The sequence below is a fragment of the Python bivittatus genome, unplaced genomic scaffold (assembly GCF_059951505.1).
Source record: "Python bivittatus isolate LINGU-HERP-01145 unplaced genomic scaffold, Pbiv_v1 ctg000840_np1212, whole genome shotgun sequence".
Lineage (NCBI taxonomy): Eukaryota > Metazoa > Chordata > Lepidosauria > Squamata > Pythonidae > Python > Python bivittatus.
The window spans coordinates 46186372-46204185 of record NW_028277113.1 but is presented as its reverse complement, the minus strand read 5'-3'; the positions used below and the strand labels follow the sequence as shown (position 1 = coordinate 46204185).

At 35.8% G+C, this 17814-nt stretch overlaps 1 protein-coding gene across 5 annotated transcripts in view; it reads right to left on the bottom strand.

Moving 5' to 3' along the window:
• The window catches only part of CHD7 (chromodomain helicase DNA binding protein 7), a 203298-nt gene that overhangs the window by 20601 nt on the left and 164883 nt on the right, over positions 1–17814 (bottom strand). For all 5 annotated transcript variants that reach the window (XM_088130937.1, XM_088130933.1, XM_088130936.1 and 2 more), the window contains 9 exons: positions 17286–17541; positions 12389–12599; positions 11493–11688; positions 11134–11301; positions 9968–10147; positions 8680–8790; positions 8381–8586; positions 4859–5058; positions 1904–2063 (listed from right to left, as the gene is read on the bottom strand). In XM_088130937.1, the coding sequence (XP_087987063.1) occupies positions 1904–2063; positions 4859–5058; positions 8381–8586; positions 8680–8790; positions 9968–10147; positions 11134–11301; positions 11493–11688; positions 12389–12599; positions 17286–17541 (1688 nt within the window). The remainder of the gene's footprint in view (positions 1–1903; positions 2064–4858; positions 5059–8380; positions 8587–8679; positions 8791–9967; positions 10148–11133; positions 11302–11492; positions 11689–12388; positions 12600–17285; positions 17542–17814) is intronic.

The window sequence follows — 17814 nt, the reverse complement described above, 5'->3', positions numbered from 1 at the left end:
GATGCTGCCCTTGAAGAACACTAAAAAGCTACAGTTGGTTCATCTTTCTATATGAGCTGCATTAGTTACCAGGGAGCTTCTGGGTGCAATTTAAGGTGCTGGTTACCACCTATATAGCCTTTGATGGCATAGGGCCTGGCTATCTGAAGGACTATCACTCTCCCATCTTTTCTCCCCACCCTATAAAATCTGACAGAACAGCCACACTTTGTGTTCCATCCATTAAACAGAGTCATCTGATGGGGCCTAGGAAGCATACTTTCTCTGTTGTAGTGTCTATTCTTGGAACAGCATCCACTCAGAAGTTCAGATGGCCAGATTCTTTGTTAGGATTTGTTACCCTATTATGTTTTCTGTTATGTTTGCTTTTTCATATGCTTTTAATCTTTATGCCACTCACAATCAATGTTGAGTTGGTCAGCCTTATAAGTCTAAAGAGAAAGAATATGAGTAAGAGAGAGAGATGACTGTAAGAGGGGAAGGGCTGCTCACCAAGCCCCACTATTGGACTAAACACAGGAATATAATGCCCGAAAGGGGCTAGAGTATCCTGGTCATATTATCTATATAACAGAAGATGAAACTAGAAATTTATTCATAAATTTATTAATCACTTTGTTCAAAGCAACTTTAAACAGCATATTTATTTATTTAGAAATTTTACATGGCCACCCATCTTAAATACATAACTTTGAGTGGTTAACAACCAGTTTACAAGAAAAAACAATATAAAAAAAAATCCCTATAACCAAAGAAAGAAAAAATAATCCACTACAAAAAAGCCAAGGCACCATATAATAAGCTCGCAAAACAGACACATGTATTTTGGCCTCCTCTAACATTCTGGCCCTATGCATGAGGAAAAAGCCAGGTCTTAACAGCCTTCCAGAAGGCCAAGAGAATGCACAAAAGCAACAGCCATAACCAGTGCAATAATATACTACACAATAAATGAATTACAATATATAATTACAATTAAAAACTGTAATTTGTAGAGTAGATTTTTGATGAACAAGTTACCTATTTAAAAAAACAATATACTTCCTAAGGCAGAAATTATGATGAACATGAACTAAATGTCTTTTATTGCACATGACTCATTTTCATCAGACAGTTAAGCCCTGAATAACATCAACAATTATACAGTTTTTTCATCCAAGATATCCTTCAAAATCTCAATGTTTCCAGTAAGGATAATTTCAAAATAAATATGATTAAAGTTATAGCCTGTCCCTTATCTCACCTCAATAATGTCCATAGGACATGTAATATAATTTAATGCTTCATCTGAATAGCATGTAAAGATTAAATACCACACACCAGGCTCATGAGAAATTATAAGCTCCAGTAATTCAATGAACTAATACCAACCGTAAATACTGATAATCAACTTATGTTAACCATAGCGAGAAGACCAACAGGCAAAACTATATCCCAAGAAAATGTTAAGCATATACCAAAATAAGAATGCTTATGGATCCATCCTATTAAACACTGCAGCACAGAGAAAGTGATAATAAGGAGAGTACTTTAGGAACAACTACAGAATTTGCTATATTTTGTAGAAAAACTATTTGTATTATTCCCAAAGATTTAGAATTGAAACCATAGCACAATGAAGCTGATTTTGCTAAATGTTACACAAGTGAAACTTTGCTATGATAGCTACAGTACTTCTTTAGTGATAAAATTAAAACTGTCTCCTTAGAAACTTGACTGAAATTAATAGCATAGAGAAAGCCATCCAAACATCATCCAAGCTGATTTTGAAGTGACAAATGATGAAGCATAATTTAAAGGCTATCCTTATAGTAATCTACATGACCTACCTTATGGTCCTAGAATTTGAGTTCCACGAAAACATTAAAGGTCAAGTCAAAATGAGGGAAATGGATTAACTTACTTATTACAGTGATGTTTGAGATGTTTCTTATAGCTGTCCTCCTGAAACAAGGCATCTGGATTACAGCTGGCTAGCCAGTCAGCATTCTGTAGCACTGGTTGTGAACTCTGAGCTTTTACTTTTTTGCCTTTTCTCCCCCGGGGCACTGGTGCAGACAAGCCTAAGAAATGTACACATGCATGGTTTTTCAGCATTAACTCTGACACCATGTCAAAGGAGGCCATCTGCCTGTGAAATCACTTTCCCGCAGCTCTTTAAAATTATGGTATGGACTTTTGGAAAATTAGGTCTTACCAATTATGCCATTCCATTCCATGATGATCATTATCACAGTTAAAGGCACTGTGCAATAATTGAAAAAAAAATAGAAAAGCCACAGAGTGTCACTGCACAATTCACCCTCCTATGCACCCCGCCTGCAATCCTATGTACTTACTTACCTGGGTGTTAAACCTATTTTAACTCAGTTTCTGAGTAGGCATGACTAGGATTGTGCTTATTATGAAAGGCACTAGATACAGAATAACATAAACATGTTACAACATATTCTACATAAGTGTAATTTAAAGAGACTGTAGAATTTAATTCATTAGCTGAATTTGTGAATTTGTGCCAAAATTAAAAGTATTTCAGTCCCGTTAACATGAAATAAGAGATGATGGGATGTAATAATGTTTAACTATGGCTGGATCATGCTCAATATTTACATCCCATTATGCCAAAGAACTTAAAATAATGTTGTAGCCTTTCAGCAACTCTGAACCAAACTGCTCACTTAAAGCAATCCAGTGACCTTTTCCCACACAGAAGCAAATGCTAAAGAACTGCACAACATATGCTGATACAAAAAGCTTATTTAATGCAAAAGGAGAAATAATACATAGCTAAATAGCAATTTCATTCATTTGCAATTAAAGTAAAATGGCCTTTTTTTAAAAGAAAAGGCTAAATTTAGGGGCTAAATCATTGAGGAGGCTCAAAAGGCTAAAATCATTGAGGATTTTAATGTAGTAGATACAGTATAAAAGAAAGTTTGTGAACCCTTTAGAATTATATGTAATCCTGTGAGAGATTCTGATTAAACAAACAATACCTGATTAAATGTATGGTGTTATGTCTTTACTGAATACACTGAGCCAACATTCAATTGTTGGAAAAAGTTTGTGAAGTCCAAGGATAATCAAATCTCTTTATGGGGGATAGCCATCCCCTATTAAATAGCTATCCCCTATTTAAAAACCTTGCATGTTTATGGCCACAATCCAAGTCTGCTCAGCATATGTCTCATATCAGTACTCATCAGTCTACCATCAGGAAAACACTTAAGAAGAGTAGTGTGCATGGAAAGATATTACAGATGAAACCTCTTCTCTCATAAAAGTGCATGGCATCCATCTCAAATATGCCAAAGACCCCCTAAATGATCCAGCAGTTTACTGGAACAATGTTCTATGCACATATGGGATTAAAGTAGAATTTTACAGTGTTAAAGGGAAGCATTATGTTTGGAGAAAATAAAACAGTGCATTCCAACAAAGAACCTCCTCCTAACCATGAAGCACAGTGGTGAGAATATCATGGTTTGGGACCCTTTTGCAACTTCATGCCCCAGACAGCTCACTATAACTGAGGGAACAATGGACTATGGATTGTACTAGCACATTCTACAGGGTAATGTCAATACAATTGTTCATGAGTTGAATCTTAAATGAATGTAGGTCATAAAGCACAATAATGCTAAACACACAGGCAAAACTATAACAGAATGGCATAAGTAGAAGTAATTTCATTTTTGGAATGGCCAAATCAAAGTTTTAATCTTAACCAAATTGAATTGTTGGGGCATATCCTGCTCATTCATGTAAGACAGTCCAAAAATGAGATGAAGCAGTTCAGTAAGAGGAATGGGCCACAATATCTCTAAGCTGACGTACAGGATTGATCAACAGATGCAGGAAACATTTGGTTGAAACTTCTAAAAGAGGTCCATCAATTAATAAATCCAAAACTTCACATGTTTTCCCAACAAAACATATAATTACAAAGATCGCATTTATTAACTTGAGGAAAAGATTAGAAACTGCAACTCAATGGCAGAGCACCTTTTTTGCATAAAAGGGTCTTACCTTTGAACTTTAGCATCTGTTTTACAGCCAGGAAAGATTCAATCTGCAGATCTTAAGAACCACTGCCATTCAATAGAGAGAGTACAGGTGGTCCTTGCTTAATGACCACTCATTCAGTGACCGTTTAAAATTACAACAGCACTGAACAAGTGGTACTTACGATCAGTCTTGTACTTACAGCTGTCACAGCATCCCTGCAGTCACATGACCGCGATCCTGGCACTCAGTGGCCAGTTTGCAATTACGATATTGCAGTATGATTGCCAATTACGACCTTCTTTGCCAGCTTCCTACAAGCAAAGTCAGTGGGGAAGCCAGCAGGAGATCGCAAATGGTGACCATGTGACATCACGGGATTTGCTTAACAGCAGCAACCGGAAGTACTGGAATTTCCGTTGCTAAACAGCACAGTCACATGATGCCATGCTTTACGACTGCATTGCTTAGCAACAAAAATTCTGGTTCCAATTACTGTCTTTAAGTGTAATGAACCAGACAAACCAATGGTCTGTCATGATCTCAGTTAGTTTCCTACATTTAAGTTACAAGAAATCTTGTAAGAGTACCTCTTGACTTTCACAAACTAATTAAACTGTTAACTTTCATAAACTAAGGAACTTTTAGTATCAAAATATCAGATGAACACACGAACATGTAATTCACAGTGACAGAGAGCAAGATTAACAATAGCACTCAAACACATTTCACACAGAAATATTGATCTATACATGCTTTATTCAAGATCACAGTATACTGCTCAATGGATTTAGAACAATGTTTTATGGCTTCTATAGAAGTTGATATGAAATAATAAGATGCAGATACATACCAGAATGATTAACTAAGGCCCGAGTTTGTCCATCTGCAGTTGGAGTAATCAAATCCCAGATAAAACTTTTGATGTTCTCATCTCCTTTGTAATGATTGAGACAATATACAAGGATAGTTCGGCAGATAGTTTCCACATCTTGCTCAGTTAGCTGACGCTTATAGCGTCCATGTAGAAGGATATCAGTCCATCGTCCCCAACTATAAGAAAAACCCCCACAACAAACAGATTTCACATTTTGTCATTACTTGAAGAGTTTTTGTATTAAGACAAAATACGTTAAGTATATTCTGTGGGTCACAGGAATCAATTCCCTAGCATCCAAGTTATTTTACTAAGCAAGCAGCAAGTTCACTATTATATTACTATCCTGGAAACCATAAAATACATGTCTAATGCTAATGGCTCTCATATGCTCTAAATAGGAATTTGTATCCCAGAGCAATTTCTGCAATTTTGTGATTTTGACATCAATTTGAATTCAGTTCTGTAATACTCTATCTGTACTAACAGTCCACAGGAACAAAGCTTAGAACAGAGACTCTTAATATCATCTTACTATCATTCACTAAGGCAGTTTTGCTAGATTCAGTAATACAATAAGGGATTTGTGACATAACTTTAATTTGAAAATTATCAAATTTCACAGAATTGAGTTCACTGAACTATAAAACAAATGGTGAAGCATAAATTTTTTACTAAATCTAATCTTTTAACTACCTGTCCATTCCCTATCATAAACATCTCTAGCATAACCTTACCATGTTGTAATTTTTTCTCTTTATAAGATCTTGGGAAAGACAGCAACAGAAGCAGGTTTTCTTTAAAAAAGGAAAATCTGTTTTTTTAAAAAGATGACTTTAAGAATTCCTAGTATGTGATTAGGTGACAATTGTAATATGTGTGGTTATGCAACTACAATTTTGATCCTTTGATTTTCTAAATGGCTAGAATCCAAACCTAGTTTTTACAGTAATTGCCTCAATTTTACCACTCACAAAATTGTAAGAATTGCAGTCCAAATACATATAGAACATGCCAGGTTGGGGAAGGCTGATGCAGTAGATACTATGTGTGATAATATGTTTGCAGGATGGTTGTCTCATCTACTGCAGCTAAATGCTAGTAATGAGGCTGAGTTTATCTGGAGGGGTGAGTAGAAAAGAAACAGGGCTGTACAATCTAAACTATGATGGGGAGGGTTGGTGTTGTGCACTGAGATGATGCATACTGGTTGAAAGAAGTTCCATCAGTCGGTTTCTCTCCCATATTCCAGAACACAGTTGCCTGACAACTTACCTTCCAGTCTGGCAGTGCTGTTAGTGAATGCTGGATCAACCCAAAATAAATAACAACATCATTCATGGATAAGAGGTCTCACTTGTTGTGCATTAATGAGACCAGGATGAGTGAATGGGGTAGGGTTGGCTTGCCTATCTTGGCGGGCATCGGCGTAAGTTGGAGGGTGGAGGGAGATAATGGTTGTGATCCACAGACATCCTTTTACATCTACCAGGAAGCCATTCAACTCTTGCAGATTTTAGGTGTATGTCCTGGTATTGGGCTATAGAAACAGAATGTTTTGTGTATTGTGCATTCCACTATTTCTTCAGCTGGTCAGGGTGATTTCTGACATGGAACTGGAGAATCCGATAACAATAGTCCATGAGGATTTCAACATTCACTTGGGGGTTGCTTTTTGGTGCTGGGTTGTGATGTGTTGGCTTCTATAATAAACCATGGAGCTGTCTTAATGGGTCACTGACTCAACATTAGGAAGCAGAACATATTCTTCATTTGGTCTTTGCCTCAAGGTAGGAAGAGAGTGACCTAAAAGCGAAGGGAGTTGTCATCCCCTCTTTGCTGTGGTCTAAGCATTCCCTGATAAGATTGGAACTGCCAGTTTTCTTATCTACCTGTAGGCAGGGGAATCTATTAGGATCATTTGGTTTTGGAGAATTATGGAATGTTAAAGATTCCCGAATGCCTTAGTGACAAGGCTGGCAATTCTGCTGAGGCCCTAACTTGAATATTAATAGTGTAATTAAACAGATCACTGACTAAATCACTCTTAAAATCTCTGCCAACATAAAGTCTGGAAAGCTTTTTGGATTTCAGAAGGCCTATGGGCAATGAAACATATCACAAAATGGCTGGAGTACAAATGGTGAAAATCAAATGTGAAGATAAACGAACTTCACCATGCTAACTTGCAGCAGTAAAGGTAGTGAAGAAGAGTTTCTTCACAGCCATCATTCCATATTCTCATCTGTAGCCATCTGGCAGAATAATGCTGTGTTGTTTGGGGACTTTTAAATTCTACTCCTACAAACAGGCTGTTGGAGCCCACAAACACACTCACAAGGGCATTTAGATATAAAACTCCGCTTTTTCATTTCGACCCAGATGCCACAGTTGGACAAAATGTCTGAAGCTGTGCATTCCATCATGTATCTTCTCAATTCCTGTCCTTCATGGCCGATTGGATCTAGCTGGATGAGCGCAGGTGGTTGGAACCAGAGTACAGTAAATGCACCTCTGTGAAAAGGTTTGGTATTAGCTAACTTGAGAGGTATGGTAAAACATCTCCACTTTAAAAAAACCCACCCTGGATCATTTGGTTCTTAACTACTTCATTCCACTCAATAATATATCCTTGAAAAGATGGTAAATCTACAACTGCCGATGTTCTTGGAAGAAAACAGGATATTTGGACCCACTCCAATAAAAACTGACTTTTGGTTATCACAAAGATATTACACCTGTTCAGAAGGTACTAAATCAAATATAACTGTAATGGCATACAAAGTGTATATGGGACCTCCTCCCTTAAATATCTGCCTGTCAACTATGATTTAGTAGCAACACCTTTTCAATGTGCTCTGTCTGCCAGTGATCTACTATCTGGTGACCAGAGAAAGAGCATTCTCAAGACAAGCTCCCATTGTAGAATTTCCTCTTTGTTCAATTATGACTGGCAATGAACCTTATGAGTTTTTAGAACTAACTAAAAATGCAACTTTTTACGTAGTCTGCTGGTTAAATCTGAGCTACTCTACTTATTAATACTACATATCATTATTATTTTTGCTGTTTACATGTTTAAATACATTGGTTTTCTGGAGATTCTACTGAGTTGTATCATCATAATCATCACCATCAACATTTAGATTGTTTTTTACTTATTGTAAATAATTTTCTAATTGTTTCTCACTTTAGAATGTTTTTAACAATGAATTTGGTTTAGAAATGATGTATTGGTATGATAAATGAACAAACGGACAGATGAATGAATGGGAAAATCAAGACTATAGTCTAACAATTCAGCATCATGCATGCAAACCAAGTTCTTCCACTGTTCGCTGTCAAGGAAAGTAATGTATTCCAAGAAACAGCATCTGTTATATGAGACTTTTGTTTCTAGTCTATATGTGCAGTAAGTTACCACCATATATAACTAGTAAGGGCCAAATAGTATACAAGCCTTGAATATTGTTTTGTTTTTCAGGTCATTTTACTTACCCATAGACCAAAAGATTTTTTTCTACTCTAAAACATTCACTCCTTGCATATCCCTGGGATTTGTCCTGTGGCCTACGAAGTTTTATACTAGGTTTTTCTTCAGAATCACTTTCGAGGTCTGAAAATTCCATCAGTTCATCTTCTTTGACTGCACTGTATAATCTAGTTTGCTTTCTTATTCTTGGAGTATCAATAACTAGATTGTTCTATAACAAAAATAAAAAGGTATTTTTGTTTAAATAGGAATAATAAATATATTTTAGCAAATTAAATAAAATAGGTAAGTTTAAATTTCTTACCCTTCCATTTAAGGCTTCAATGTCAAGTTCGGCTTTTTTTGCCCACTTCTGCCAGAAATTAGGATCATCTAAAGAAATATCTGTTCTGTTACCAGATGCAACAAAACTAGCCTAAAACAAAATAACACAATAGCTTGATTAAAGCCTGCAATATATACACACTCATGTAATGAAAAATATTTTGTCTTTGTTCACCTTTGTTTTCATGTCTGCAGAACAAAAATAGAAAAATAAATAAAAAATAGGCAGTTCTGTGTCACACAGAACCAGAGATCCAAAGAAACAGATAGTGACCAGAGGTGCGTAAAATATTTTGACCTCACAAAACCTGTTTTAAAGCTGTTCTGATTCTACCAGAAGTGTTTATTAGATGTTTGGGGCGCAAACCACTTCACTTTGAATGCTTTATATACTGCTAGAGTAGCTGTACAGCATTACTGCTTTCATTCAGCAGTATCCTCAAGATGAGGATGATGACAGATCCCTGTCTGCCAGAAACAAATGAAATAACTGTCTGAGTTTTAAATAGATTAAAGTAAATATTAACATGCAAAATGTCCTTTGAAGAAAAAAAGTACATTCTGATTCTCTGGGTGAAAGTGCTGTGACAAAAAGATAGTGTTCTTTATTACCTGCTGCAATGTCACCCCCCAAAAAAAGTATCCAGCATGGAGCACAGAAGGTTGAATGACTGCTTTATACTTTGTCTTTTACTCTCCAAATAATTGCATCCTTCTTCTAAAACCATTGATGGAGAATATTCATGGTAAAATAAATTACTCTTCCTTAAGCACTGCACAAAACTTCTTAATAAATGTTCTATGCAAAGTGTATACATTCTAGGTAGTTCTCCATATCATGTGTTAAAGATACAAAACATAATACATTCTACATGAATGTTCACTGCTGAGTATTCCCAGCTGAGTTACAGGTTCTCTAAAACACCTTTTTTCTTGTATACACTGAACAGACATTTATACTTGCTTTAAGGTATGAAATTACATATTTCAGATACTTTATAGATTCTTCTGTTTTTCTTCAGGGCTTTCCTATAAAGTTTCCAAGTATTTTATAGAAGGGGAATTGCTTTCAAATTATATTCATGTTTCAACTTGCAAACTTGTACAGACTCAATGAATTCTACATCCATACAGGATTTGGAACACTGACATTTTAGTGTTTGCTATGGTGGAATTTAAGGGTATGCCTATATTCAAGATTATCCATGGGAAAGATAATTCATACATGCTTCTGATTAATCTAGAAAATTATTATCTTTAATACCCACCTTTGCAAATGTGGAGCCTTTTCCCTCAGACTCAATTGTGATTGTGTGTGTTCGCCTCAAAAGAATTTGATCTATATCCTCTTCACAGAATTTGGACCCTTCATCTTCTTCATCCATTAAAGCACCATAAGCTCCTTTCCTCAAAAGATCCTCTATTTCTTTTTTGGAAAGCTGCTGAACCTATAATGTGTGAGGAGAAGAGTTGCATTTTTATTTTTGTTTTAATATTTATCACCTACTGAAGAAACAATCTTTTATTTTCTTAATAAGTATAATTAGGATTAGGAAACAATTCTATGGTCTTTGGAATTTTATCCCAGTATCATTTCTCCTTTGAAGTCAGAAGGAGAAATTCAAAATGGTACTTTCCTTCCTGCTGGTTGAGGAGGCCACCTTTTCCTAAAGTTGAAGTGAAGCTGTGGATCTGCTGGATCATAACTATCTCATTCCTCTGCCACGCTCCCAACCTTTGATGAAATTTAAAATAAAGTGATAGCTGGTCTACACTTATTCCCTCTCAATGTCCACAAAAGGATTTTTTTTTTTTAAAGCAACTGAACATGAAAGGCATTGTGATAAATATTGCTTCACTACTTACTACTTCTTTCTTAATTAGAACATTTAGGTGGAATGCTTGGATAGGGTTATATAGTTGCTCTGTCAAATATTTTTTGAATAAAATATACACAATTATCAGCTCTGACAATTATTTTTGAAATGAATAAAGTACACACAGAATAAAGTATAATATTAACATATTATATAGTAAGGAAAGAGGTACAGAAAAAGATCTTTCTTCAATTAATGAATAAATGAAATTTAGAATATATGGCAATAAATGGCAGCACCAATATAGTTTTGGCTGAAAGTGGGATCAAACCCTGTTAATATTTGGATAGAAGACTATCAGGAATTCCCAGAGCTGTAGACTAGACTGAGAAGTTGAATAAATACCCTAAAAGAAGAATATGAGCAACTACTATATTCCATATTATTGCAAATAAAACAACATGGACATATCTGTGTAATCATCAGGAGTGAAACTCTACTCAAGAGAAACATTATGCTTTTTTTAAAAGCTATAAATGTGAGAGGAGAGGAGAGGAGAGGAGAGGAGAGGAGAGGAGAGGAGAGGAGAGGAGAGGAGAGGAGAGATATATTTTTACCCCATTTGTAGCATTTTCTCTTCCGCTCATGGATTGAAGCACAGCTTTATCAAGACCAAGTTTTAAGCTTGCTTTATCAAACATTTCCCTTTCATAAGAATTCCTTGTTATTAATCTGTAGATTTTCACTGATTTGCTCTGTCCTATCCTGTGACATCGAGCCTGAGCCTGGAAAATTATGAAATGAGATGTATTTTTTTTTAACGCATTAAAATAAGTAGCAAAATGAACAAATGTTAGAACAACGCTTTGTTTTAAGAATTTTGAAGAGCTCAAACAGAATGTACTACCTGAGCAATAAATTCTAATGGAGGAACACTAAGAAAATAGACTGTGTCCACTGCCTTTTACAATATTACCTGAAGATCATTTTGAGGATTCCAATCTGAATCAAAAATGATGCAGGTATCAGCAGCAGTAAGATTAATCCCCAAGCCACCTGCTCTTGTGCATAGTAGAAAAACAAATCTGTCAGAATCAGGTCTGGAAAACCTATCAATAGCTGCTTGACGAAGGTTGCCTCTCACTCTGCCATCAATTCGTTCATAAGGATACCTATAAAAACAAAGTGGTATTAAAAAAATATACCCTCTGTGCCAGTAATTCAAGACTGAAAGCATTGTTCTCTACTCAGCAAATACAGCTTTTCTTCTTATTAATGTTTGCAACTTTGCAGCTCAAATTTCAGTTCTAGCATGTAAAGGGAAGTATACAAAATGAGTGGGGAGAAGGAGAGGTTACAAGAAGGGCATCATTCCCATGTTCTTCCTTTTACAGACATTTTTCTTGTTTTAAAAATGTATGCCAAATTTCAGAAAATTACACAAAGTTACAGGAAAAAAAATGTTACTGATATACTTAATTGGCTATTTCACCCAGAATTAAGAGGCTAAAAATTGTTGCAATTCAAAAGAATAATAAAGGAACAAAACATTTTTGAAAATCTATTACTTATTAGTGACTGTTTTATGGACTAATTTTTACTAGAGTCTAATATTAGATACAATAGAAAACAAGTTCTAATCTTGTTTTATTCTAAAAGCATTATAAAGTCTAAAGTAAAAGGTGATACACTATGACTTATAAGCAAAGAATTAGAATTAATAACACAATTATTGTTTTCTTTAGGTATTTTCCTACTTTACTGTAAAATATTCCTATAAAATTTTCCTTCTCTGTGCAATACAGGTTAAATACTTGATAGAACGATGAACAACCATTATTTCCTAAACTTAAATTATATTGTTGTTCTCACCGTCTTTGAATGAGGTAGTCTTCCAGTATGTCCAAGCAGCGCACCATCTGGGAAAAGATAAGCACCCTGTGGCCACCAGCCTTCAATTTTGGCAGCAACTTGTCAATCAGTACTAGCTTGCCAGCAGCCTGGATCATTGCCTGGAGCTGAAAATCTGGAGAGTCAGGATTGTGTGTTTCTTTAAACTCTTCCAAAATTTTCTCTTCAGCACCTGCAAAGATTGGACAGCAATATGTGAATACTCCAAAGGTTTTATTAATAAAACTATGAATTTACTTCCAGTTTCCCATACAATGTTTAAGAGTTTTATATGTAAATATGTATTTATATAGCTGCATTTATTTAAATTTAACATGGAAAATACATAAATACAAACAATAAAAGCAAAGCAAAGCTTCCAGCAAACAAGTTTCACAACAACACAGAGGTGCCAAGCCAGAAGTCATAACAAATTAGGGAGCAGAGAATGATTGAATAATTAATTAGTAAATTAAGAACATAAGTACAATATATAACAGCTAGACAGAGAATGTAATGGCAAAACCAATTCTTTTTTTAAAAAGTGTTTTCACATAACCATGGTTTTTACTAACCATCCAAATTACACGTTACATTAACTGCATTCTAGTAAGAAACAAATCCCAAATTGAATGACTTCAATATCTACCAGGTAAGGACTATTTTGTAGCAAAATGAATAGCTGCAGATCACAATGACAGTAAAGATGTCCCCATAAGAAAAGTGTATAGGTACAATCTAACAAAATAAGGGCAACACACACTAGGCAATTCATGGTTCCTCTACCACTTCATTAAATATGAGTTATCTCATTGGAATTCAACCAGAACCTGGAAGGTTTGGTCATTTGGTAGAGAAGTATATTAAAAAAAACTCAAATCTTAAAATCCCTATTATAAGGGTCTTTGCAAGCTTAAAATATGGCTGTTTTTTGTTGTAATCTGGTTATCTTAATACTGAAAACAAGAACATAATGCATCAATGACATCAACATACTATTAGTGAAAAACAATTACAAGAAACTCAATGTGGGAAATAAGCAGTATCATACAGCAGGAACATTCGTGCAACGGAGCATTAGAATTCTGTTGTATCTAGTTTGTAATAGACATCCACAGTGGAAAGCAGAAATCCATACTTGTTTCTTAAATCAATATTTCTAATCACTACCACAGATATAGAATTATTTTAGTTTAGACAATGTTATGCTTTGATCTAACATTAGATCAAAATCTATTAACATTTATTCTGCTTTTTTCATTGAATGAACCATGATTTCTATATATTAATAAGCTGACTTGATTTTTTATTATGTGCTTCAATTGAGATGCGACAAGTGTCTAGGCAGTGTTTTACACTTATTAACTTACAAGGCAATTGTTGACAAAAACAAATGCCCTTTTAAAAGTAATTACATCTACCCATCCTACCGGTCAGGCAGAGAAGGTATGTGCGGATCCTGCCCATAAAAGAAAGTTGCCTGGCAGGGCCCAGGAAGAGAGCCTTCTCTGCTGTTGCCCCCACCCTATGAAACACTCTCCCCCCAGAAGTGAGGCGAGCCCCCACTCTCCCAGCAAGGGGTGAAGACCTGGCTGTGCCAACTTGCATGGGGTGGGAGAAGGGGTAACCAGCCCTGGGGGTGGGTAGCACCCTGAAGAGGCTCCCGTAGACTAATAACTTTTCATTTACCAGCTATTCCTTGGAATACATTATTTATTTATTAACACTGTTTTATTGTATTTTATTAGTATTTATTCTTGTTTTTATTGTAAACCACCCAGAGTCACTCTTCGAGTGAGATTGGCAGTGACCTTCAGAACAGTATTAATTCTTCTAGGTGCACTTGCAGTTTTTGAAGGAACTCAGCAGGTAGGTTGTTCCAAACATCTTGGACAAGTAACCGCAGATCTCCTGTGGATGTAGGCTGCCTCAAATCCTTCTGTCTCTACATGTAATCCCAGACAGACTCGATGATGTTGAGATCAAGGCTCTGTGGGGGCCTAACCATCACTTCCAGGACTCCAATCACACACTTCCCTGATGGTACAGCATGATGGATAAGTATCTGCCTATATTTCTCAGCATTGAGGACACCACTGATCCTGACCAAATCTCCAATTCCATTTGCAGAAATGCAGCCCCAAACATGCAAGGAACCTCCACCATGCTTCACTGTTGCCTGCAGACACTCATTATTGTACTACTCTCCAGCCCTTCGGCAAACAAACTGCCTCCTGCTACACCCAAATCTTTCAAATTTGAACTCAACAGTCCAGAGCACCTGCTGCCACTTTTCTGCACCCCAGTCCCTATGCTTTCACACATAGTTGACTTGCTTAGCCTTGTTTCCACATCAGAGCAATGGCTTTTTGGCCACAATTCTTCCACGAAGATCACTTCTGGCCAGACTTTTCCAAACAGTAGATGGGTATACCTGGGTCCCACTGGTTTCCACCAGTTCTGTGCTGATGGCACTGCTGGACATCTTCCAATGTCAAAGGAAAGTAAGCATGTTGTGTCTTTCATCTGCTGCATTAGGTTTCCGTGGCCAACCACTACATCTACAGTCCTCAGCATTGCCCATCTCTTTGTGCTTCTTCAAAAGAGCTTGAACAGCACATCTTGAAACGCCAGTCTGCTTTGCAATTTTTGCCTGGGAGAGACCTTGCTGATGCAGTCTAACTACCTTGTGTCTTGTTGCTGTGCTCAGTCTTGCCATGGTGTACAACCTCTGACATAAACCTGTCTTCTACAGCCTCACCTTAGTAGCAGAGTTTGGCTGTTCCTCACCCAGTTTTAAGCCTCCTACACAGCTGTTTCTGTTTCAGTTAATGACTGTGTTTCAACTTACATATGAAATTGATGATCATTAGCACCTGCTTGGTATAATTGGTTAATCATCCACCTGACTCTAATCCTACAAGATCCCTGACTTTGTTCAAGTATATAAAGTGCGCAAGTGTAAGAATTGATGCTGGTTTGAAGCCAAAGGGTAGTTGCACCAAATATTGATTTGATTTAGATTTTTCTTCTGTTTGTTCACTTTGAATTTTGTAAATTGATAAACAAACAATTACAATATATATTTTTGAAAGCATTCTTACTTCATAGCATTTTTTCACACTTGCCTAACTTTTGCACAGTACTGTATGTGTGTATATATACATTTACATATATGAAATCTTTGATGAAAATAATGGCACCTGGCTTGAAGAAGGTACAAGAAAGGCAGCTGAGTTGATTATTGTCACAAGGCAAGGATACAATCATTCAAGTAAGTTGATATTTAGCTAGACCTGACATTTGGAGATTGAATGGCACAGAACATTTAGAGCCACTTCAAAAATACAATTTGTTTTTTTTTAAAAATTGAAAGCCTGTAAATAATATAGATTTGTGTCCATGAATCATTCCAAACAGAAACAGTGATCTTCTCAACAGAAAGTGATGAAACATTCATTTACTGATGCTTTCTTGCCCAGGTTTCATCTTCAACATTTAGTTTGTCCTTTTTTTTCCAACAGAAAGTTGCCAAATAAGCAAACAGTCAAAGAAAGTAGTGAACTTGGTTAAGCTCAAGCTTAGTATCTATGATTTGCTGTAAAAAATCTGCATATGGTAAAATTCTGCCATTGGACTACACTAGACCCTCCACCCACCCACCCAGTAAAGTAAAAGGTGGTTACCAATTAGTACTTAACAATCATTTCTAAATCATACTTCTTTAAAGGCATAGTATTTACCTATTTGACCAAAGATTTGTACTATTCACTGTTGACCTAATGGCACAATGGTAGCTAATGGGAAAGAGTTAGATTTCTACAGTGATGTATTATAGGAATAACTAAAGGTACTTCAAGAATTCTTGTAGAAAATGAAGGATCTTACTTTACTTTCTGATCATTTTTATCAAGGTCAGTATTTACACATCTAGTTTCCTCAGAAAGAGTTTTAACTTACAATTTAATTTAATGATCTTTTCACACAAGTTAATGATGGTGGATAGAGTTCCAAAATACTACATTTGCAAACAAATACACAATGAAAATATAAAATACTGTTATTTATCCACATTAAAGTAGATATAAGTACTTCTTGGGACATGACATGCTCATACCAGAGTTCTTAACAGGAAGTCACACATTTTTTAGGACATTGAAGCAGGATAAATATTGACAAGGGTCAGCAAGATGATTTGCAAGCACTTTTGGTAGCTTTAATTAACTTGCATACCTAGAACTTCTTGCTGCTGCTTATAATTCTACAAAACTGATTCCTGCTCTGCTTCTTCTCTATACTTTGTTTACTGAAGTAGATATAATTATATAATTATATTTATTTCCAACTTCAGTTCATAAATACTCTCCTCTCCTCAATTATATATAAATACTTGCCTCTCCTCAATTATATCTACCGAACCCATCAGGTCTGGCAGAAGGGGCATGTTGTGGATCCTGTCAGCCAAGGAGCTTCATTTGGTAGGATCTAGAAAGAGAGCCTTTTCTGTTGTGGCACCCTCCCTCTGCAACATCTTTCTCCTTGAGGTGAGATTGGCCCCAACCCTGCTGGCCTTCCAGAAGGCAAAGCGTGGATGTGTCATTGGGTTTGGGGATCCCAAGGAAGTGTGGAGCCCATTAAATGATTACACTGTATATAGCTAGACTGCATTCTCCCCTGTCTTTTTGTTATTATATTCTTCAAATGTAGCTTTTAACTGTTTTTAATTGATTTTAATGGTGGAAGGCTGTGACTGTTAGCTGGGTTTTGTGTACGCTGCCCAGAGTCATATGCAAGAGAGATGGGTGGCAGTATTAAATAAATAAATATATTATAGTCCTTGCAGAGTTATATTTTTGTAAAATAAGGGAAATCAGCATACCATTTATAAGGTATGGATGGTTGCAACATTTTCTCAATTCCATCATAGTGTTTAACAGATTAGGAACATTTGCTTGACCACCTCCTTTTGACAAAAATGTGAAATTCTTTTCAAGAATAGCTCTGTAGTATTTTTTCTGAATGTTTGTCAATTCAACTTCAATAATAGTTTCTTCCTTGGGTGCCAGGTTCTTCTCCACATCTTCTTTGAGCCTTCTCAACATCATTGGTTTTAAGATTGCTTGGAGTTTTTGAACCTGATAAAACAAATATTTATATTACATTTTTCAATTCTTATTATAAGTACCCTTATGTATTATGCATGTCTTCCCATAATTTCCTATTATGCTGCAATTTTTGGAAACATGAAAATATTTCCATAATTGCTGACATCATTCATAAACAGTAATTGCAAAATAACTTAATTACACTAAAATTTCTATTTAACACACGATTTGGGGAAATGAGGTGTCTATTAAATCCAAATGTCCATTAAATCAGAATTTACATCATTTGCATAATTACATAAT